Below are 24,879 nucleotides of genomic sequence, written 5' to 3' on the forward strand. Positions count from 1 at the left end.
GGAGGAGAATAAGAGCAAAAGGAGCTGAAACAATTGCCCAAAATATTACTCGCTTTAATCGGTCACATGATAGTGGTGGACCATCGAGTGATGTTGAGCAACCGACAACCGAAGAAACATCTTCTACCACTAACATCCAATAGGTGTGCAACCTCATTCAGAGGTCCTTTTCTCTTCTCCTATCTCAAATAATCCTGAAACATGTCTTTTCTCTACTGATAATCTGGACAAACCCCTACCTAGGTCCCTCTGAACTCAATGGATGATATGGCAAAGTCTATGATGGACTTTGACCTCTTTGGTGACCGGTTCACTTACATGGACACTAATTAAGAGACTGATCCCAAGAGTCAATCTCTTGAGACAATCTTTGAAGAAGAAGCTTCGAAGTCCCACCTCCTCCGTCAAAAACCGAAGACTCTTCTATTCTTTCTCCACCACTGGTCAAATTTGATATTCCAAAAGATGTCTCTCCTATTCTTCCTGGTTTCGAAGGCACCACCGAAGCCTCTGACGTGGAAAATGTGGAGATGGATAACAAAATTGAAGACTATCAGTCTGAACCAAATGATAATGAAGCTGAACCTTCGCACACCAATGCTAAACTTTGGGCTGATTCACAATTTCAGAGGTCAATTACGAAGGTTTGATATTTCAAAAGATTATTATCCCATTCTTCCTTGTTGCGAGGGCACCACCAGAGCCTATGACATGGAAAATATGTATATGAACAACAAAATTGAAGACTATCGGTCGGAACTAAATGATAATGAAGCTGGACCTTTGCACACCAATGCTCAAATTGAAGCCGATTCACACTTTTCAGAGGTCAATTCCGAAGGTTCGCGCGTAGCCTCGTGTTTGACTTTGAAGCTCGCCTGATAGCCTCAAGTGTTGGTGTGTGTGATCTTCACCAATATGTGATGCGAAATGTGTCTAAACTCAAACTAGACATCAAATTATGCATAGATGGATTCAAATCTTCAAAGAAGCATACCGACGATGCAATAGTCACATTGTCCGGACAGTTAACTCAAATTGAATGAATAAAGATTTGGGGATCATATTGACAGTCTTCAGGCTACCCTTGGCACCCATCTACAAGAAATGTTGGATCATTTTCAAAAGTGTGATGCCATAAAAGGAGAAGATGAAGCTAAAAAAAGAGCGGCTGAAGATGAGAAGGAAAAGAAAGATTAACCTAAGAGAGGATGTAGATTAAGAAGTGGTCGAAGCTCCTAGTTTAGGAGGTAGTATAGGCTTTACATTTATACAAATAGGTGTTTTTGTCTTCCTTCTACATTGTAAGTTGTCACAATAAAATTTATTATCTCAATGAAATTCATTTTTTCTTACATGCATCTGATGTGTTGGGGCTTAGGTTTTGTCATCTTTAGAAAAGAGGAAATTGTTAGATTCTTTAGTTTTAGTGAAAACAAACAATGACTTATTGAATTAGGTTAAGCTGGCTTTGTATGCATTGCAAGTACTCGACCGTTCTATTGAAGATTCAGAAAAAGTCATTCAACTGGTCGAAGCAGGTTATTTGATCTATTTGACCGCTTGAGCTTACAAGTCTGTGGCATAAGACCACTAACCGAAGCATATTTGAAAAACGATTGAGTAAAATATCTTCATATTCAAGCCACACATTTTATAAGGATTCTACCTGTTTTATCAGAAAAGTTAGTGGACTGATCATACACTATAAACAAGACATCAAAATATCAGAATTTTTTCCTAAAAAGACATAGCTCAGAGACAGTTATTAAATGTCAAATTTCTCATTTATTGAAATGTTCTATGAATCAAGAAAGGACGGTGAAAACAGTGCTTTTTCATTAATGAGCTACAGTCAAACGTTCAATAGGCAAATGAAAAGAGCACTATAAATAAAGGATGCCAAGAAAAGTTTCATGGACATAACATGATTTGACATACATTCGAAGCAATTTTTCAAGTTTGCATTTTTTGAAAATTTTCTAAGCACCATTCACACTCATACCAACCAATGCTCAACGACCCTCTCTTCGGAAAACATCCTTCAAATCATTAAGGATCAACTAGGGTTTCTGTCAACTATTGAACCATTTTCTGTCTAGACCGTTTCAGGAGTTGCTCGATAACTTGAATCTAATGATTAATTCTTTCTATATATTTTGAATTGTATCGGTTGTGAGATTTGTCTCACATCATAAGCAGTAGATAAGTTCTAAGATTGAAGCGAATTGTTACAAAAATTTGCAAAACCAAAGTTTTATAATAAAATCATTCCTAAGTGAAAGATGGAAAGACCTAAAAGTTTGAGTGTCCGAACATCATAAAAGTTCTTGTGTTTCATTTACTGCACTTATTTATTTTATTGTTTGTTTATATTTGAGTATAAATGTATCATAAAAAGCCTCGAATCATTTTCCGTGCTATTTGTGGTCCAACCATTTTTAAGAATGGAGAAAATCAGGTCTTATATAGCAGCTAACCATATAAAGACCAGTTGCATTATTTGTCGGTGTTTAAAAAGAAATTTTAAATTGTTTATTCACTTCTTCTAAACACATCTTCGATCCTGACATAAACTAACAGCTTTTAATCATATCGTTACAACAAAATTTGATTATGGTCTTAAAAAAATTGATGTTTGTCAATATTTATTTTAAATAATAAATCCACAAAAAATAAAGAATTATTTATTGAACAATCGTACTAAATAAACAAGGCGAGTTTGGCTGCTTTTTCTGTCCATAAAAATAGTCTCCAATTCTGGATCAGTACAAGTCGCTGACAAGGCGTTTGTGGCGGTTGTAATGCTTCTCCATCAACACCCTCGAAGCTCCTTCCACGCTACTATGCCATGTCTGCTCAAAGTAAGTAATTTGGACCCATTTCGAGGCCGGGGTTCAAAGAAATTTAATATGTTAGATTCATCTGGCCTTTGGTCAAAATTGAATTTGAAACAAATGTTAGATGAAAAGAACACGTACAAATTAATAATATGATCAAAAAACCAATTCAGACAACTGATCCGAGAAAAAAAGAAAAGACCAATTCCGACAACATCAAACCAGTAAAAGTACCCGAGAATAAAATAGAAGATCGATGTTCTCTTAAGCACGAGAGTATATGTAGATTTAACTCGATACCTTTTCGAGTGCAGCGACTATGGATTTGGTTTTGAGCTCCCTCAACCTCATCTTGCACTTACCCACGGCTCCGAATCGACGAAAGAAGGTCACTGGTTTCCGGGTAGGAAGAAGCGTGTTCCTCTGATCAGCTGGTGCTGATCCAGTCGTGATTTTCTTTTTCAATCTTACAAGCTCCATCTTTTTACCCGAAACTTTGGGCTTCGGTAACGAACCCACCTCCGCGAACTTGGTAAGAAGTCGGTCCGAGGATGATTTCGGTACATGCTGGACTCTACCGATGTTGGGATTCACATTTTCCATAACAGGTTGGTCTGGTTTTGGTGGAGAGTTCTGAAAATGGTGGTCTTTTGGAAAATGAACCGTTGTGTGTTGTTCATATATATTATTATATGGTTTGAATGAGGGAAGCACTGGAATATAGCCGTTGGTCATGAATACTACTGGGCTGTCTTGCTGTCTGGCCACCTGTTCTTGGAATTTTTTGCTAAATATTGCATTTAACCCCTGATTTCAAAATATATTATTTTTTGGTTGTTTTTTTTACAGTTTATGATTACTCATAGTGTGGTCGGAGTTATCAAGTTGATTCCAACAATCCAACTTGTGGAATCAATTTCCATCTTTAAAAAAATAATCAATGAAACCAGCCTGTAGCAAGTTCAATGGTGGCTTGTTTATAAAATAAGGCGAGTTTTTCTAGTCGTTTTTCTCTAAGTAAACTACGAACATACATTCAACTTAACAAAGCGGAGATTCATGTTCTCTAAAAGAAAAATAACCCTAAACAGGTCATCCATACTAGCGTAACAAATTTCATAGAAAAAATTGAGTTTATGCTACATTTATAGTAATATTCTCTCTATGTTTTAATATAAAATATTCCGTTAATCATCAAATTGACACACATATTTTTATTTTAAATTCAGATTATTATCAAAATGTTATATTAAAATGTCGGGAAATATTACTCCACACGTGTAATGTAACATAAGCTGAAAAAAACAAATTGATCAACGGCTAACCACATCAGCTATTTTCCTAAAATTGGTAAACCTCCACAGTATGCAATATATAGTTTAATGAAGGGCTAATTGGTAATATTCTCTTTGCTGACCAGTGGGTTTTTCTTGTGAGGGTCCACTTTCTTTGGCCTTTCCTAATAATGTGTGTTGTCTGTTGGACTTTTAAATGAGCATTATCGGGCTCCGAAAGCCCAATTGAAGGATCTAGCCGGGCCGGGCCCTACGTCGAGCTCTTCCAAATGAAAATTTGCTTTTGTTACCGAAGAAGATCTCCTCCCCCACTTTTCCTCCGCCAGCTTTCTGCTGTCAATTTCCACGAAAACCCATTTAATGCAGTTGGCACGTTTTCACAACCCTAGACTAAAAACGCGTTTTCACAGTAACCCATAAAAAAAGATCGCAACTTTTCTTTGTTCTCAAAGGTTTACTTTTCCCTATGTTTTCCTGTAGCAATCATATGTTTATTGTTGTAAATCTCACGAGTTATAAACTTGTGATAGTATTCGAAAATCACACCTGAATTTTACTCTACATTTTCGAAATTCTCTCTAGTTTTCTCTCGGAATTTTCGAGACTTTACTCTCCCAAGTTCTACCAAGTTTCGAAGCGTTGCTGCAGTTTGCCGGAATAGGATTGGAAAATCCTAGTGCATGGAACCCCCTCCACGTTTTTTTCAATCAAAATCTGAGATAAGTGGGCTTGTTTTAAAAAGTATAATTTCGGTATGCTTTTTTTGTTTTTTAAAGATTTGGTCGAGTATAATTCTTCTTCTATCCTCTTCTTGATACGATTATCGTGTGTTTTATGTGTTGGCACTGTGATAATTCAACTGGATATGGGTCGAAATCCCAATATGCATGATATGTTTATGGCTCTTACACGGTGGGGTTGTAACCGTTATACGGCCTCTTCCACTTAGAGGAAAAAAAATTAGGGACTGGTTTCAGTAAATCATGGAAAGTAGAAGAATCTCAGATCCTATTCCAAGATATGCCTATGTTGATTATATGAATCATGTTATGCATGGTATGTGTTTTTCGAAATTATTGAATATTTTTATTTATGTGCTGGAACGGCTCTCACTTGATGAGTGATGATCATATAACTCACTTTTTACTCTCCATCTCCAGATAAGCCTGAAGAACATATAGAGGAAGAAGAACATGACCAGTTTTGGGGCTGGTGATGGACGAAATTGTTTAGATCTATGTTGGTTTTTTCAATTATAAATGCTTCCGCTTATTTTTTATCTTTTTCAGGTATTTTCGTTGTAAAAACAATTTTACGTTTGATTATGAGTTATAAACTGGTTTTGATTTATATTGGACTACGAGACTTGTTGTTTTCGATTGTGTGATTGGAAAACAACGCCGGTGTCGAATAATCTCGGCCCTAGGCGTAGGCGTGACAACTATTATGGTAGGTTCACATGTTTTTGAATACTTTTCAAATGTGACACAATTGTCAAATATGGTTTGTGTCAACAAAGAAAAAATGTTTTTTCCTTGAGTGTGAGGTTTTATTGTGAGTTAGAGAAATTATATTTTCGGTTATACTCTAGGCTTTCAATTCATTCATAGCTGGCGGACTCAAGATAATATTATATGACGATGGGGCATCCACAACTGTGAAAAAAGTCATGACAGTTTTTCGTAGTTCCCGGCAGTGTTCTAAAAAGCGGTAGGCGGTAGGCGGGCGGTTACCTACCGCCTAGTGCCTAGGCGACTAGGCGGGGCCTAGGCGGTTTTTTTTAAATCTTAAATTCATTAAGTGGTTCATGAGTATTATGTTTGTATATGAAATATATATTATTATAAATTTTAAATTTTTAATAATAAATATATATTAATAAATTTTTATATATGAATCATCCACATCAGTTTACTACTTTACAACAACTGTTGTACAATGAAAATTAAATTTGCTCAACATTTTTTCCAATACTTTTTCTGTATCGGATTCAAACTCAAAATCCATGGCTTCTTCCTCCTCTTTCATCCGATACAAATTCTACTTCGTGAAGTTCCCTTACATCTTCAACATTTGTCTCAACACCTTCATCTCCACCATCAACAATCCATCCTTGTGCCATAGTTGCTTCACTAGCAAGTAGAACATCCAATCCTTTTTCCTCTTGACTTCTCTTCTTGTTGATGAACTTGGCATTGAATTGAACATAAACTAAATTGTTCAACCTTCCAGTATCTAGTCTATTTCTTTTCTTAGTATGGATCTACATTAAAAAAATATTAATATTGAATACATATATAAAAATATATAATAATAAGTATAGAATAATCAATTAAGTACTTACTCCCTCAAAAGTACTCTAATTTCTCTCACAACCGGAAAAACTTGTAGTCAGAGAAAGAATTCTTTTTGCCATTTTTTGCAATTTAGATACACCATTTCCATAAAGATGCCACCATCCCACTAAATAAACAAATGAAACAATAAAAATTATCAAACAAAAAAACAATAATTTTTTTAAAAAAATTGTTCTTACCCGGATCATATTTCTCATCATTTTTTGTGCATCCCGCCATAGCCAATACTCTTCCAAATCCACCATCTCTGTTGATATACTTCAACTAACTCCACATTTACTACTTCACTTTGGCTATCAATGTCATCGGGAAAAAATGATTCAACAGAAGTGAAAAACCCATTTGTGACCACTTCTTCACTTCCAATGCTCCGATCATTGAAGAAATAATAAGGGTTCAAGAGGTAGGCGGCCAAATGTAGTGGACTATCAAGCCGATTACGACTTTGCTCATCAATAATATCAATAATTGGACGATAATGAAGCTCTTGATTTTTAAATACCTCTTTAATCTCATCTCTTGCTCTAACTAATTCACCAGGAAAAAAACCCATGGGTTTTTTGTCCCCATGAACAAGACGAAGTACTTTAACTAAAGGAGCAAAAACCTTCACACAAAAGCTTACCCCATTCCAAAAAGAGACACTCAAAGCGGTATTATATGTCACCTTCCCCTTTACACTCTTTGAATATTTGCATGCATTCCATTCTTCACTAGTAACCATAGCTCTCAATTCATTTTTCTTTTCCATCAAACTTTGCAAAGTTAGAAAAGCGGTTGCAAATCTTGTTATTCCCGGCCTCAAAATGTCTTTTTTTTGGTGAACTTCCTCATCATTGACAATGTCTTGTGATGTGTCAATCACCCCTTTAAACTTAGGTTGGTTCCCAATGCCTTGAAGCATAAGATTCACTGTGTGAGTTGCACATGAAATCCAAAATATATGTGGACTCTTCTCCTTCAACAAATCTTTCGCCGCCATATTATTTGAAGCATTGTCCGTTACAACTTGAACTAAATTTTGTGGCCCAACTTCTTCAATGCACTTGTCCACATATTCCAATATATAATTCCCGGTGTGTGCTTCATCTGATGCCTCCCTAGAAGAAAGAAAAGTTGTGACTTCCCTACAACTGACACACAAATTCATAAGCAACCATTCAAAGCCCATTCTTCTTCTTGTTTTTTTAATAGACCTTTAGTTCTTTCTACCTCTTCTTTCGATAAAGGCTCTCTTAATAGGTATTCAGTTGGAGGACGATAACCTGGTCCAAATTGACCAACCGCTTCCACAAACCTCTTGAAGCTATCATTGTCAATGGCATGAAAAGGAATACCGGACTCATACACCCATCGAGCTACATATTGATGCAGGCTATGTGTCCTTTGCTTCCAAAGTCCATCAAGAATATTTTGTGGTTGTTTCGTCTTCTTACTTCCACTCAAACCGGAATCAGGGTCAATGGCAGATGCAAATCGGTCCATAGGACCAAGAGTAAGTGGATTCCTTCTTTTTTCTAGACTCTCTCCATCTTCCTCATATTCATCAAGAACAACTTCTTCTCTCACCGCCACTTCATTTGTATTCTTTTGTTTCTTTTTTGTTCTTGCGTCTTCAATGGCATTCTTACACTTCTCTTTATCCTTGTTCGAATAATTCTTACACGGGGCAACATTTCCGTTGATATGGGCAATATGTTGTTTCATCCGATAAATTCCACCACTAGTAATTTTTCCACATAACTTACATTTCAACTTATCCAAATTTTTAGGATCCACCAAGTCTGCAAATTCCCATTTCACCCTCCGTCTCTGGCATTGAATTAGATGCTTCAAAAGAAATATTACCAGCCATTTTTTGTTCCTGCTTCTACTATTTCAGCTTAGAAGATGATATCCTGAGGGGAAATTTAGATGCTAAAGATCACATACGTGGATATTCAAAATGAAGACTAAGAAATGCAATAATTTCCAAGGTGGTACTTCTACGTATGCCACTCAAACATTCTTTTTCTGGTGCCCAAATTAAATTGATGCTAATCACAAATTCACAGTAATAAATAAAAATGAATACATATGCCCAAATTCCACTAAAGCCACCAACTTGTATTATAGTTCTATTTTTATTTCAGATTACAAACATCTCTTATAGAGTCATTTTATCAAACGCCATCAAGACAGAAAATCGCAGGCACAAAATCGAGAATCCCAGGAAGAAAACAATTGAACACATTAGTTAAAACTTAAAAAGGATTCAAAAACTGACCTGAAAATGTTAGGAAATCAATGTAAGGATTCGATCGAACCATCGTCCTGCTTCTGGCGTTTGCTTGAGAAATAAGAACAAGGGTTTTTTTGAAAGCTCGAGGAAAGGGCTGGGCTACAGACAAATCACAAATGTCAAATATGTTTCCAACATTATTCTTTAAAGTATAATTATTATTTATTAATATTATTATTTTGGTTTTTTTTAAACTAGAAATCCGGCTAGGTGGTGATATGCATATATACTATAATTAGGAATATCATAATTTGTTTTTTTTTAAGTGTAAACCGCCTAGTCGGATTTTTAATTGTAAAATCGCCTAGGCAGCTTTCGCGTCAGGCGGCCGATTAATATGGTAGCGCCTAGAAGTTTCGACTAGTCTAAAATCGGGGCGGTTTTGGACCTCCCAGCGCCTAGGCGAGGATTTTTAGAACACTGGTTCTCGGGTACCCAAGGTTAATGGCAAAATTATCTCTCCTTCTTGGTATACGGCATGACCAGCGAAACCAAAAAAGACTGTTTCTACCGAATCCAACTGGTATCCTTGTAAATCAATCTGCACCAGAGCTTTCTTGAATATGACGTTAACAGAGTTGCCCGAATCTACAAAGATTCTCATTACGTCATAGTTAGAAACATGGGCCTGTATCACTAGAGCGTCATTATGGGGAAAACTGACTTCTCGGAGATCATCCAAGCCAAAGCTAATGGTCAACTCATTCCTCATTTCTCCTTCCACTTCCAAACAATATGTCCTGCCTCATGCCTTCTGGGTCCGATTAGAATCACCATCCGTAGAACCACCGGAAATCATTTTTATTACACTTAAGGAAGGAGATGAGGCCTTCTTCCGTTCTGGCTCCTGGTTTCTTCTTCCACTCGAGGCAACTCGCGAACCAACATGTGAACTAGGCCCTGGACGTTGAGTTGACCAAGGTGGAAATTTTATTCTTCTGTTTGATGGGTTGTGCTCTGGTTCGGAGGGGCGATTGTATTCTTTCTTCAACATTCGGTACTCACTTGTGTCATGAGAATATGCCTTGTGAAGGGTGCATAATCTCTTCTTTTCGGACCTAGCAAATTGTGAACTCGGGTTTGTATCCCGCGATTTATCCGAGCTGCACTCCTGGATATCCCTATCCCGGGCAATCTTCAAAGGCATGTGATGAGAAAAATTTCCTTCATTCACCCTCTTATGAACTCTCTCCTCGGGTCTGACCACCAGGTCACCTCTCTCTCTCTCTTCAAAGCATCTCGCTTCTGCTTCAGAGCTTCTTCTATGTTAATATACTTTTCAGCCCGGGCCACAAGAGTCCTCAAAGTCCCCGGACAGTTTCTTGTTTAATGAGCGAATAAAATCCCCCTCTCGTAGTCCCTGTGTGAATGCGGTGGTTTTCGTGTCAGGAGCGCAGGAAGGGACATCCAAAGCGACTCGATTGAATCTCATGATATATGGCTTTAGAGTTTCTTCAGCGCTCTGCTTTACCTCAAACAGGCTAAAAGTGGTTTTTTTTTGTATTTCTTGTTGCTGTTAAAATGATGTAAGAATAATTTCTGGAAATCTTCAAAAGACTGAATGCTCCGAGTGGACAGTCTTTCAAACCATCTTTGGGCCGAGTCAACCAGAATAGTTAAGAATACTTTGCACTTGATCATGTTTTCATAACAGTGCAACATAGCCATATTTTCGAACCGGGCGAGGTGTTCTTCCGGGTCAAAACTGCCGTCGTAGTTTTTTATCTTTGCAGATTTGAAATATCCTGGCAAAGGCTCTCGGATTATGACATCAGAAAAAAGGCATCCCTTATCCATCACCTGAGTTATGTGGTTTCTTCTTCTCAGAATAACTAGTATTGACCTATGAACATGAAGATAACCACGTGAATGGGCGCCGGAGGATGTCCGACGTGACCACTCCGATGCTAAAGTCAGCAGGTGGGTGAGAAAAAACTATGTAGCAAAGAGAAAAATGTTGTAGGAATGGTGTGGGCAAGATATATATGCGAATTGTCACGCCCCGAGACCGGGGTTAGTTGACACCGGCGTTGTTTACAATCACACAATTGAAACAACAAGCTTTTCGTAGCACAGTATAAACCGAACCAGTTTATATATCATAATTTCAATGAAATAACATTGTCTTTACAAAACTGAAATGATTAAGACGACAGAGTTTTAATGCGGAAACGTAAATCTAATTAATAATAACTTAAACATAATCGATTTCCTTGCATTCACATCCCCAAAACTGCTCGGATTCTTCCTCCTCAATCTGTTCTTCGGACTTATCTGGGAAGAGTTGTAAGGGGGGTGAGTATTTTGGGAATACTCAGTAAATGGGGGACTTTGAACACAACATAATCAATTTAATAACATTTTCGAAACATATCATAACGTACAACATGCTTTTCATAATCATAACGTAAATTCCATACCATAATAACACTGCGATTTTTCATCTTTTAACGGTTTACTAACGTCAGTCCCTAAGTTTTAATCCTCTAAGGGGGCGAGGCCATAAAACAGTTCTATCCCACTGTTAAGGGCCATATGTTGGAATTCCACCCATTTTCAGGGAATTCTCACAGTGTCAAACATAAACGTAATAACTTTCGTAAAAACGTATAGACAAAACGACGGTCCTCGACCGTATTTTTCAACCACAAAACAAAAATTTTCATGTGCATAAAACAAAATTTAAAACAGCCCACTTACAGTAGTTATTGATGCTAAAAAACGTAGGTGCTCGGCTTCGGGAAGTGGATCGTTCCTTGTTCTTCACTCGGCGGTACTACGGCTCGATTTTTCTTGGAAGATTTTCGGCAGAGTTTCGGCTAGGACAAGTTGCTGAATTTCAAACTTTTCGCAAGGATTTTCGAGTTTGAGGTGTAGCAATTGCTAGGGATTGGTGCACTATTTATAGGGGAAGAGAATAAGGCTAATAAGGGAGCTCAAATCATGTCCAAATTGGTACCAAATCTCCCCAAGTTTGACTCCAACCATCCCTTTTCATGGTTGCCGATTTGCTTCTAAATTCAGCTCCTAAATTCCTAATTAAATACCCTTGATTGGCCCGAAAATTGGGTGCAATGGGAGGGGAAGATTTGCTTCATGCTTATAGCTTAAGTTGCATATAATTCCACAATTAAGTATCATCATAATTAAGGCAAAAATCTAGTGGAATTTCGAATTTTGCAAGGTTCATGCAATCATCCTTCTAAGCATTGCATGATATCTCCCAAGTCTTGCAATATTTCCTACCTAAATTTCGAAAATATACTTGTACAATTGCATGAATTAATATCTTGACCATAAGGATTTCCCAAAAATATCTTCCATATATATATATATATATATATATATATATATATATATATATATATATATATATATATATATATATATATATATATCTTATTCTAATACAATAAACAAACTCCTATGATATTAAATTTCCTTACAATTGTTTAATTAAATGAGTGAAAAATCCGGTTCTTACACGAATGATTGTTTTAAATTTGAACAAACATGATATTTATAGCAAGAAAGTCAATTATGACCTTGTTTTTAGTGCTCAGTTACTAATTTTGGTAAGATAGTTGATCATGCCTACTTTCTGACAAGTTTTCTGAAGCGCAAATCCATGTGATTCTGACAGTGTGGTGCTACTATCGAGGTAACCCAGGTAGAAAATCATTATCTGGGAACTTGTCTGGAAGCCCGGGCTTCTGGTAGCTCTAGGTGTATGTCTGGCTGCTAATAGTTCGGGGAGATGATGTATCGAGCATATATTTACCCGGTTATCTGTCAGATTGGCCCCAAACTTCTCATAGCCTGATCCATGATCCGGGATCATCTGATACCCATGACCCGGGACTCCCAGGGGTATCACCAGTCAGTATTACAAAAGAACAGCTCAAGTCAATTGATGAACTTGGAATTTCTTGTATCAGAGAAAACAATGGAGTAACGACTGATATTCATAATATAAACTACACCGTAAGACTCTCTATAGGAACACGAGAATTCACTAAGTAGATAAGGTTCTGAGCAAAAAGGCATTACTATGAAGAGTGACCCTGCAGCCCAAGTTACTCCTCTTCATCTGTGGCTCGAGATTGATTGTTAGAGCTTAATTAGTGAAACTGTCTTAATGCCTGTAAATAGTTCTGGCCACGGTTTTGGACTTCATTTCATTTCAACGTAAATAACATTGGCATTTTAAATGACATTTTGAGTGTGTGTATGTGTGTGTGGATGAAAAGTTCTTTTTAAAAAAAAAAGAATAATTAAGATAAACTGCTTTGGAAAAAAGTGTTCTCGAGTTGGGGCAAATCCAGGAATCTTGATGGGACAAGGCTAGTGTTCACTCACTGGACTTGGGGGGCGTGTCTTGTATTTTAAAATATTTGTACATAACTTTATTAAATTTCTTGTTTTGAGGGTGGAGCCATATTTTCCCATGGGATTCATCCCTATTTGTAGTAATTTATGCACGTTTGGTTGAAACTGTCCTGCTTTCTCTTTTTTTTTTTCCAGATGAAGTAATCCAAGTTCGAACTATCTTAAAAGTTTGTTTTTAATTGAAAGTTTTAAACCTGACAAAGCATGGAAATCCAAGTTATGTTTTGATTTATCTTTAAAAACTGTCATTTTTTTTATCCAAATAATTCATCTTTATTGGGTCTGGGGCTATTTACATGATTCAACAAGTTCAAGTCTCTTTAAGTTGGGTCACCGAACAAATTAGATTGAAATTTTAGGCATAAAAAAAGAAAAAAAAAACATAGATATCTCAATTGTACCCAACAAATTAGATTGAAATTTTAGGCATCAAAAAGAAAAAATATAGATATCTCAAGGCAAAAACTTGTGTGAGACGGTCTCACGGGTCGTTTTGTGAGACGGATCTCTTATTTGGATCACCCATGAAAAAGTATCACTTTTTATGCTGAGAGTATTACTTTTTATTGTGAATATAAATAGGATTGACCTGTCTCACGAATTATGACCCGTGAGACGGTCTCACATGAGACGCACTCATATCTCAAATGGTGATTAGAAGTGCGTACTAAATTTAATGTGGTCAATTAAACTATAAGTCCTCACTGATCTCTACAAACAATTTGCTCAATTCTGGTTCTGCCTCTTCTTCGGAATGAATCATTGGTTGTGACATTATCACATATCTATTTCTGTTAAACGAGTCAATTCATCCTTAAAGTGAAAAATCATAATTTTAGTATAAAAATTATTTTTTTATAAATTGAGTCGAGTTGGAGATACGTCTAACAAAATTGATTCATTTGTAAAAAAAATATATATGATAATATGATTAGGAACGCGATGGTTTCACCTCAAACTTATTAAATCAATTGTACCTATGACCACAACTCTTCATCTCTCCCTTTGACACCATGATCAAATTTAAATTTTTACCGAATAACGGAAAAAACATTAGATTTTATTTGAACAAATACTTATAAAATGTTTTGTAAAAGTGATTTTTTTTAAAATATATAAAATATTTTAAAAGTTGTTTTAATAATAACTATGTTTTTAAAAAACTATTTTATAAATTTTTTTATAATTAAAAATAATTTAAAAAGTGTTTGGACAACTATTCTATAAAAATATTTTATCGTATTTTTTTTCCTCATTCTTCTTGTTTGCAATTCATTTTACCCGTGCTTTTTATTTTAAAAACATAAAAAAATTCCTTTTAATTATTCTTAAAAAGTAAACTTTAAAAAACATTTTCATAAACCTTTTACAAAAATTGTCCAAACACAATTTAAGTTTTTTTTTGTTTATAAAATATTAAAAATCGTTTGTCTCCACACAATAATGCCTCGTTGACCAATTAATTTTACACCATATAGGACTTCTTTTATAAACTAAATAAAATGGACCAGATCTGCAATTTCAAAATCTTCCCATACGAAAACGGCTCTATTGCTTAACAAAATGGAAATTACCATTTACTTCAACAAACATCGCCAGCTTCAGCATAAACATTGAAAACACAACAATTATACAAAACAATAATATTTTCCTCTATACTTTTTCTACCAATTATTTGAGCATTTAATTTGTTTTTCCATGTTGCCACCACACTTTTTCTAAGTTTTTAGTTCAAAATAAGCCAAACACAAAAATCCCTCCTTGAGGTTCTACTGGGAGGGCAACTTTCCACCGGCTTCAAAGTCCGAAGCCATATAAAATACACGGTATGACACTACAGATTGGTTATGCAATGAAAATTTGTAGCAGTCTTGGCTATCATATGGTCAATGCGAATACAAAGATGCTGAGGAAATGTAAGTATCAGCAGAACTACTTAGAGCACAATCTACAAAATTTACAATATCATGTCAAACCACCCAAAATATACCAGACTATCTCTAACCAAACCCCGGCCTAAAATGTGCGATCAGACAAATAATACCCTTTCACGAAGTATATGTTATCGGCAGTTCAACTTCCATAGAATCGTACACAAACATAAACCAGTTTATATATCATAATTTCAATGAAATAACATTGTCTTTACAAAACTGAAATGATTAAGACGACAGAGTTTTAATGCGGAAACGTAAATCTAATTAATAATAACTTAAACATAATCGATTTCCTTGCATTCACCATCCCCAAAACTGGTCGGATTCTTCCTCCTCAATCTGTTCTTCGGACTTATCTGGGAAGGGTTGTAAGGGGGGTGAGTATTTTGGGAATACTCAGTAAATGGGGGACTTTGAACACAACATAATCAATTTAATAACATTTTCGAAACATATCATAACGTACAACATGCTTTTCATAATCGTAACGTAAATTCCATACCATAATAACACTGCGATTTTTCACCTTTTAACGGTTTACTAACGTCAGTCCCTAAGTTTTAATCCTCTAAGGGGGCGAGGCCATAAAACAGTTCTATCCCACTGTTAAGGGCAATATGTTGGAATTCCACCCATTTTCAGGGAATTCTCACAGTGTCAAACATAAACGTAATAACTTTCGTAAAAACGTATAGACAAAACGACGGTCCTCGACCGTATTTTTCAACCACAAAACTAAAATTTTCATGTGCATAAAACAAAATTTAAAACAGCCCACTTACAGTAGTTATTGATGCTAAAAAACGTAGGTGCTCGGCTTCGGGAAGTGGATCGTTCCTTGTTCTTCACTCGACGGTACTACGGCTCGATTTTTCTTGGAAGATTTTCGGCAGAGTTTCGGCTAGGACAAGTTGCTGAATTTCAAACTTTTCGCAAGGATTTTCGAGTTTGAGGTGTAGCAATTGCTAGGGATTGGTGCACTATTTATAGGGGAAGAGAATAAGGCTAATAAGGGAGCTCAAATCATGTCCAAATTGGTACCAAATCTCCCCAAGTTTGACTCCAACCATCCCTTTTCATGGCTGCCGATTTGCTTCTAAATTCAGCTCCTAAATTCCTAATTAAATACCCTTGATTGGCCCGAAAATTGGGTGCAATGGGAGGGGAAGATTTGCTTCATGCTTATAGCTTAAGTTGCATATAATTCCACAATTAAGTATCATCATAATTAAGGCAAAAATCTAGTGGAATTTCGAATTTTGCAAGGTTCATGCAATCATCCTTCTAAGCCTTGCATGATATCTCCCAAGTCTTGCAATATTTCCTACCTAAATTTCGAAAATATGCTTGTACAATTGCATGAATTAATATCTTGACCATAAGGATTTCCCAAAAATATTTTCCAATATATATATATATATATATATATATATATATATATATATATATATATATATATATATATATATATATCTTATTCTAATACAATAAACAAACTCCTATGCTATTAAATTTCCTTACAATTGTTTAATTAAATGAGTGAAAAGTCCGGTTCTTACACGAATGAATGTTTTAAATTTGAACAAACATGATATTTATAGCAAGAAAGTCAATTATGACCTTGTTTTTAGTACTCAGTTACTAATTATGGTAAGATAGTTGATCATGCCTACTTTCTGACAAGTTTTCTGAAGCGCAAATCCATGTGATTCTGACAGTGATGATTACCAAAATAAGATATTACATACTTGCGCACTCGAGTGTGGTGCTACTATCGAGGTAACCCAGGTAGAAAATCATTATCTGGGAACTTGTCTGGAAGCCCGGGCTTATGGTAGCTCTAGGTGTATGTCTGGCTGCTAATAGTTCGGGGAAATGATGTATCGAGCATATATTTACCCGGTTATCTGTCAGATTGGCCCCAAACTTCTCATAGCCTGATCCATGATCCGGGATCATCTGATACCCATGACCCGGGACTCCCAGGGGTATCACCAGTCAGTATTACAAAAGAACAGCTCAAGTCAATTGATGAACTTGGAATTTCTTGTATCAGAGAAAACAATGGAGTAACGACTGATATTCATAATATAAACTACACCGTAAGACTCTCTATAGGAACACGAGAATTCACTAAGTAGATAAGGTTCTGAGCAAAAAGCCATTACTATGAAGAGTGACCCTGCAGCCCAAGTTACTCCTCTTCATCTGTGGCTCGAGATTGATTGTTAGAGCTTAATTAGTGGAACTGTCTTAATGCCTGTAAATAGTTCTGGCCACGGTTTTGGACTTCATTTCATTTCAACGTAAATAACATTGGCATTTTAAATGACATTTTGAGTGTGTGTATGTGTGTGTGGATGAAAAGTTCTTTTTTTAAAAAAAAAAGAATAATTAAGATAAACTGCTTTGGAAAAAAGTGTTCTCGAGTTGGGGCAAATCCAGGAATCTAGATGGGACAAGGCTAGTGTTCACTCAATGGACTTGCGGGGCGTGTCTTGTATTTTAAAATATTTGTACATAACTTTACTAAATTTCTTGTTTTGAGGGTGGAGCCATATTTTCCCATGGGATTCATCCCTATTTGTAGTAATTTATGCACGTTTGGTTGAAACTGTCCTGCTTTCTCTTTTTTTTTTCCAGATGAAGTAATCCAAGTTCGAACTATCTTAAAAGTTTGTTTTTAATTGAAAGTTTTAAACCTGATAAAGCATGGAAATCCAAGTTATGTTTTGATTTATCTTTAAAAAGTGTCATTTTTTTTATCCAAATAATTCATCTTTATTGGGTCTGGGGCTATTTACATGATTCAACAAGTTCAAGTCTATTGAAGTTTGGGTCACCGAACAAATTAGATTGAAATTTTAGGCATCAAAAAGAAAAAAATATAGATATCTCAAATGGTGATTAGAAGTGCGTACTAAATTTAATGTGGTCAATTAAACTATAAGTCCTCACTGATCTCTACAAACAATTTGCTCAATTCTGGTTCTGCCTCTTCTTCGGAATGAATCATTGGTTGTGACAGTATCACATATCTATTTCTGTTAAACGAGTCAATTCATCCTTAAAGTGAAAAATCATAATTTTAGTATAAAAATTATTTTTTTATAAATTGAGTCGAGTTGGAGATACGTCTAACAAAATTGATTCATTTGTAAAAAAAATATATATGATAATATGATTAGGAACGCGATGGTTTCACCTCAAACTTATTAAATCAATTGTACCTATGACCACAACTCTTCATCTCTCCCTTTGACACCATGATCAAATTTAAATTTTTACCGAATAACGAAAAAAACATTAGATTTTATTTGAACAAATACTTATAAAATGTTTTGTAAAAGTGATTTTTTTTTAAAATATATAAAATATTTTAAAAGTTGTTTTAATAATAACTATGTTTTTAAAAAACTATTTTATAAATTTTTTTATAATTAAAAATAATTTAAAAAGTGTTTGGACAACTATTCTATAAAAATATTTTATCGTATTTTTTTTCCTCATTCTTCTTGTTTGCAATTCATTTTACCCGTGCTTTTTATTTTAAAAACATAAAAAAATTCCTTTTAATTATTCTTAAAAAGTAAACTTTAAAAAACATTTTCATAAACCTTTTACAAAAATTGTCCAAACACAATTTAAGTTTTTTTTTTGTTTATAAAATATTAAAAATCGTTTGTCTCCACACAATAATGCCTCGTTGACCAATTAATTTTACACCATATAGGACTTCTTTTATAAACTAAATAAAATGGACCAGATCTGCAATTTCAAAATCTTCCCATACGAAAACGGCTCTATTGCTTAACAAAATGGAAATTACCATTTACTTCAACAAACATCGAAAACACAACAATTATACAAAACAATAATATTTTCCTCTATACTTTTTCTACCAATTATTTGAGCATTTAATTTGTTTTTCCATGTTGCCACCACACTTTTTCTAAGTTTTTAGTTCAAAATAAGCCAAACACAAAAATCCCTCCTTGAGGTTCTACTGGGAGGGCAACTTTCCACCGGCTTCAAAGTCCGAAGCCATATAAAATACACGGTATGACACTACAGATTGGTTATGCAATGAAAATTTGTAGCAGTCTTGGCTATCATATGGTCAATGCGAATACAAAGATGCTGAGGAAATGTAAGTATCAGCAGAACTACTTAGAGCACAATCTACAAAATTTACAATATCATGTCAAACCACCCAAAATATACCAAACTATCTCTAACCAAACCCCGGCCTAAAATGTGCGATCAGACAAATAATACCCTTTCACGAAGTATATTTTATCGGCAGTTCAACTTCCATAGAATCGTACATAAACATCTCTCAACCTACTTAATCTTGATTCCTAGTGCACACCTAAAAGCCAAATAATGAATTCTAAGTCTTTCTATAATCGTTACATGAATATGAGAGCTCTTGCTTGATGATTAATACAAGAACAAATCGTCTTCAACATTTGGTAAACATCAGCAAGTGAATTCACCCCCTTGGTAAACATTAGTAAGTCCAAATAAAGCTCTGCATACAAAGAGAAATGCAAACATAGTTAAGAACCAGAGAGAGGTAAATTAAGACTACAAATATAGGGCGGTACCCTGTGGTCATGATGCCTATAATTTTGAACTTCTATATAGACTAATCCCCGAGTCACAAAATACACTCTAAATGTAGCCAGAGGTACATAGATGGAGATTCACTTTCTACACTATTTAGGACTATGTACCATATAATATAATCAGATCGAGTAACTAAAGTTACTTAAAGGGGCTTATATCAGATGAAGGATCTTCAAAAGCAGAAATCTTTCTTCATTGTTAATAGGAAAATGGCAGAATTTCAGGGCAACTGAGTTTCCCTGCGGGTTCAACGATTTAGCAAAGATAGTAGAGCGAATTGAACCACCTCATATATAAATCAACATAAGAGGCCTTAGGAGCTCTCATTTGATCCCTAAACTGAAGCCCCATATCATCAATGAATAAGATAAAACACAATGGGAAAATTAATAAAGTGACTCTGTACCTCAGCTAATTACAATAAGGTAAGCAAAGATAGCACAAATTCTCAACTGCAACATCTGATGACAAAACTTAAAGACCATACACCATTTTTCAGCCTGCCGCTTTCACAGCTCCTGTTTCATCTATCTTTAAGCTCTTGTGCTGTAAAATTCAACAGCAAAAATATAAGGCGAACTACAATAGAAACGACTTTTATTCTGCAGCAGAGAAAAAACACCCAACAGAAAGGAGATCAGACCATTTGTCCTTTTGTTACCTTACTCTTCTTGTGCTTATGAATGTCATTCTCTTCGTCCCCTTCTTGCTTTCTCTTCTGAAATGAGAACGTGCATTCAGGCAGTAACCAGTTAAAGTCATTCACAAAGAAACAAAAAAAAAATGCTTATATAAAGGCCTGGATCAGCAAACTGCAAAGAATTGAACCAAGGTTTCTGGCACATAACAATAAATAAATTTCACTCCAAAAAATATGCATGTTACAGCCAAGTTTCTAAAGAACATTTTGTTTGAAAATCCAAAGCAGCTAGTGAAGAAAACAGTTTTTCTGACCTTCTCATGGTGTCTTTTTGAGTGATCATTGCCAGAATCATGATGGGCAGTTTTATCTTTTTTCTTCTCCTTGTCTTTATCTTTACTTCGATCTTTATGCCGATGTTTATGCTTCTTGTGCTCTTTATCTTTCTCTTTGTCTTTGTCCTTATGCTTTTTGTGCTTCTTCTCCTTGTCTTTAGGCTCATTTTTAGATTTACCAGGAATTGTAGGAGCACCTTTATCCGACTACAGAACATTACAAACAGACAGATTAGTTTTCCCAATACAAAATGCATATTAACAGAAGATAAAATAAAAAGTATACAGTTAATGAGCTCAATTTTTCTACTCAAGTCAGAAAAGCTAAAGGACCACAATCAAGCAGTCCAATAAAATTTTATAGCTGCAATGCTAATAAGTACTCACTGAAGAAAGATCAACACGAGTTGTGTCCCTTAGCAGAAAGGCTTCCCTAAGAACATCTAAGTCAAAAGGTTGTATTCGTGTCTTAGAATCCTTTGATGAAGATTCATCTTGAATGAGCTGGCCCAATTGCATCCCCTCCCCTTTTCTGATTTCTGTATCTCCAACCACGTTATGGAGGTAGTGACTATCTGAAATTGACACCGGAAGCGGCCTCTTGCAGAAGAAATCATAGTGTGGCAACAACTTGTAATGACTTACAAGATCCACAGCACCTGTGAGTTCTCTAGGCCCTAATTCAATTAATGGGTACATATGTTAATTAAAAATATCAAAGAAACAATTTTCAAATCTAAAATATATTGCTGAAGAATTTAGACTGCTTTCAATAATCCTTTTGTTGAAAAGAAAATTAAAGCCATTAGAAAGATGCCACGAGATAAGCATCTTTGGCTCAATGCCTTTCAAGGAATTAGATATCGGAAAGCACTTGAAACTCTAGAAATAGAAAAAAAAAGGAACACTTTCTGATTGTAAACCAGTATCACAGTTACTTCTTTACGATCTTAAAAATGATTCCATGCTGGGAAAGAAAATAAAATAATAATTTCCATCCGCAATACTTGGGTCTTATAAAGTTTAAACCACCCCGACCATGACTTTTCATATACCGCCTCTCATTCTCAAAAACAAACTTCCTACAAAAGAACATATTATTTATCACAAGCTCGCTCTACATGAATACCAAAAAGCATGTTGCCAGGGGTCTAGATTCATTCCTCTACAATTTGATAGGATCTCTCTGCAATTGATAGGGATAGGGTCTCAATTTTAAAATAAGAAATGTAAGGATTTTGATAAACTGACATCTAGGAATGACAATAAGATCATCTTCAACTAGTAAACATTAACTTTAAGGCTCATATATTTATCAAATTCAACAAGCATCATTCCAACAAAGACTCCTCTTAATTTCAAATGACCTATGAATGAAAATTCAATTAATTAATCATTTATTTGATATGAATTCCTGTAAACAGTAAATCAAGGAGAATGAACAAGAGAAAGTTCCAAACCAACTCATATGATATAAGCATGTATATTCTTCAAGTCTTACCTCTTCCAAACTTGTTAAAATCAGGATCCATATATCAGTGTCTTATACGGTAGTAGCACATTACTGCCAGGGATTGTACTGGAAATAATAATAAAAACGGTTAAACCTAAGAACCTACTGCATTTCAATTTCTTTGCAATTGTACAAAGTAATGTCATGAAAGCAAAGAAAATCAAAGAAAGAAACATTAAAACTTAACAGACCAATATCGTTAAGTTTACGTTCCACGTTAAGTTCCCATACTAACACGGGATTGACAAAACATTGTTTAGAGACGTGTTCAGTTAAAGAACTATGACAAGGGAAAAAAATGGATACTGTGTCGAAAAAGTGAAAACTAGAAGAATAATTAAAGTTGAAATAGTGGATCCCAAAGAATAAAAATGCTAAACACTGGTGCAAAATAAGATGGTGGTCAACATATAAAGAAATGGAATAAGTGTATTAACCTGACCATATGGTACTGTCGCTAGCGGCTAGCATAGAAAATTTGGTTAGAATCAGTGGGAGTGGAATTAAAGCCAAATGGTTATAAAGCAAAAATAAAAGGTTATAACAAATAGTGTGAAAACAAAAATGGTGGTCAAAGGATTAAGTTGAGAAAAAGTGTAACGCACACTTTTGTTTCCATATCTATTCTTTCACATTTAGTTTGAAGAGGTGAGAGGTCCTATTATTATTTAGACAAATACGGTACTACATAAGCTTGTGTACACATGTGACACAGAATTTTTTACATACCTCAACTCTTAAGGGGTACATGCAAATTTCGATCTTATTCATGCACCACAACCTAAGAACCATCAACCACCTTGAGATATAAGAGATGAAAAGAGTCTGTTAATATAAGCACAGGTCATAAAAAGCCAATTCAATTATGCATATATCAAGTAGTCAAGCATGAAACATGAAATGCTACTGCGCAGCCACCACAAAAAACTATAATTTGGAACTCATCATGAGAATGATAAAAAATTTGGCCGAGACAAAAATGGTTTTCCACAATGACCATTTTAGTGGGGCCAAGGGCTGTGTACAGTTCCACTTTCTCCTACCCCTTTAATCAGATTTAGTAGTAAGGAGGGAACGGAAGCAAAGAAAAAGAACCTGAAGTTTAAAGTTTAAAGTTTAATAAGGTATCCTAATCCTTCACTTCAAAAACATATTTCCTCATCTAAATTTGCATGTCATGTAGGAAACTGGGTAGATATACAACCTAATCCCATGCTCTTAGCCCGAGATTTATTCAGTTTTTTACTTTTCCAGTACTATTCTCATCACACAAATATTTACTTTCAATCAAATTTTTCCATTTTGATTTATTCAGTTCTTTACCTTTCCAGTACTATTCACATCACACAAATATTTACTTGCAATCAAATTCTTCCATTTTTTACTCTTATCTATTATTTGATGGGACTTATTTACTCAAAATAGTATGCTATGTAGCTCATTAAAGAAATGTTTTCCACCACTACTGGTTCTTCATGAAAAGTTTGAAGCTCATCCAGGTCAACAGTACAATATTTTTATCCAAATAGCACCTATTTGCTAAAAGATAGCTTGGGAGCTTTCATTTTAATCAATGGAAGCCACCAAATTTGTACTTAAATCTGTAGCTTTCAACTGCATCTATATATTAACCGTCCATTTGACCCATCCCCCAAACTAATTCCAAACAATTAGCAATTTAAATAATTTCCACAAACTAAATAAAATACCATGATGAATTCCACCTTATGCAGTTTAATAATTGGGGGGAAATCCAAAACCAAATAAAAAAATTCACTACGATAACATCGTTACCCATTAGTCAAAGTTCAAAACATCACCATTGAAAACCTAAAACATTCAAAACTATATTTACTCAAAACGAGATTATCATCACAGAAATTCAACACACCCGAAACACACCTCAAGAAGCTCTTGGTCTAGTCACTTTTTTGTTCAATTTCTTTAATAAACAAGTAAGGGTGAGCCTAAACCCGGCTTATTGGAAGTTTTATTAAAAAAAAAAACTAACCCAGGAACCGAAACCCTAATTCGAAACAGGGAAAACCCAAAGAAACAAGAAATGCAACACAAGCCCAACAGTGCAGGAAGATTACACTCCAAAATAACGAAAACACAAACCCAACACAACAAATCTTCAACGAATAAAGAAACGAGTAATCCCCGCATACCTCGGTCAATCGGAGACGAGAATTGGAGTAGTTGGGACAAGAATACGACAAAAATCGCCCCTGCGCAGGGAATTCAACTGAAGTCTCAGGAAAAACGTGGGATTTAGCGAGTGATTGGTGCAGAAATTGGGACGGGATCTAGTCGGAGAAGGGGAGTTGGAGAGTCGCAACTGGGGTTCTTATACAAAAGAACACGTGGTGCCAACTGAACGGGCGTTGCTTCCTCAAGTCAATTTATTTCTTTTTCAGGAATTGGGATTTTAACAATTTAATTGAAACTGTTGAAAACAAATGATTTAAATATTGAAAAGTTACTGAGTATTTGAATGTTGAAAATAAGATTTGTAAAATTAGAAATTTGTGTGTGATGATGTAGGTAATGATGTATTTTATTTTTTGGATTATGTGTAATGAAACTCTATAAATAGATCTCTCATTTGTGAAGAAAATCACAATTGAGTAGAGAGAAAAATATTATAAAGTGTGTAG

At 35.1% G+C, this 24,879-nt stretch overlaps 2 protein-coding genes across 5 annotated transcripts; both read right to left on the reverse strand.

Annotated features, from left to right (window-relative positions):
• Positions 1-6,103: 6,103 nt before the first annotated feature.
• Positions 6,104-7,284, reverse strand: LOC140833402 (uncharacterized). Of its 3 annotated transcripts, none has more exons than XR_012118460.1 (2): positions 6,480-7,284; positions 6,104-6,398 (listed from the first exon to the last, which is right to left on the reverse strand). XR_012118460.1 is itself a non-coding variant. In XM_073197747.1 (2 exons), exons 1-2 carry the CDS (start codon positions 6,735-6,737, stop codon positions 6,132-6,134), a joined length of 333 nt encoding a protein of 110 aa, XP_073053848.1. In that variant the 5' UTR covers positions 6,738-7,284. The 3 variants fall into 3 exon arrangements, 1 of the variants encoding a protein (XP_073053848.1); XM_073197747.1 differs by having other exon boundaries at positions 6,132-6,398; positions 6,672-7,284; XR_012118461.1 differs by lacking the exon at positions 6,104-6,398 and having other exon boundaries at positions 6,484-6,598; positions 6,672-7,284.
• Positions 7,285-19,248: 11,964 nt separating this feature from the next.
• LOC140833993 (mediator of RNA polymerase II transcription subunit 19a-like) lies at positions 19,249-24,624 on the reverse strand. 2 transcript variants are annotated; one of them, XM_073198555.1, is made up of 8 exons: positions 24,391-24,624; positions 22,949-23,018; positions 22,208-22,285; positions 21,094-21,383; positions 20,686-20,913; positions 20,393-20,449; positions 20,138-20,277; positions 19,249-19,633 (listed from the first exon to the last, which is right to left on the reverse strand). In XM_073198555.1, exons 3-7 carry the CDS (start codon positions 22,236-22,238, stop codon positions 20,227-20,229), a joined length of 657 nt encoding a protein of 218 aa, XP_073054656.1. In that variant the 5' UTR covers positions 22,239-22,285; positions 22,949-23,018; positions 24,391-24,624; the 3' UTR covers positions 19,249-19,633; positions 20,138-20,226. The 2 variants fall into 2 exon arrangements, with proteins under 2 accessions (XP_073054656.1, XP_073054657.1); XM_073198556.1 differs by having other exon boundaries at positions 22,949-23,044.
• Between the last annotated feature and the right edge of the window lie 255 nt (positions 24,625-24,879).

Source organism: Primulina eburnea, chromosome 6, assembly GCF_022965805.1.
Source record: "Primulina eburnea isolate SZY01 chromosome 6, ASM2296580v1, whole genome shotgun sequence".
NCBI classification, from domain to species: domain Eukaryota; kingdom Viridiplantae; phylum Streptophyta; class Magnoliopsida; order Lamiales; family Gesneriaceae; genus Primulina; species Primulina eburnea.

Excerpts from the sequence above, each read along its gene's own strand:
- LOC140833402 (XM_073197747.1), bottom strand. The coding sequence starts at position 6,737 with ATGGTGGATTTGGAAGAGTATTGGCTATGGCGGGATGCACAAAAAATG. Across the intron at positions 6,399-6,671 it reads TGATGAGAAATATGATCCGG|ATCCATACTAAGAAAAGAAA; the intron begins GTAAGAACAATT and ends TTTTTAATGTAG.
- LOC140833993 (XM_073198555.1), bottom strand. The coding sequence starts at position 22,238 with ATGGATCCTGATTTTAACAAGTTTGGAAGAG. Across the intron at positions 20,914-21,093 it reads CTCGTGTTGATCTTTCTTCA|TCGGATAAAGGTGCTCCTAC; the intron begins GTGAGTACTTAT and ends AATGTTCTGTAG. Across the intron at positions 20,450-20,685 it reads CAAAAAGACACCATGAGAAG|AAGAGAAAGCAAGAAGGGGA; the intron begins GTCAGAAAAACT and ends TTCTCATTTCAG.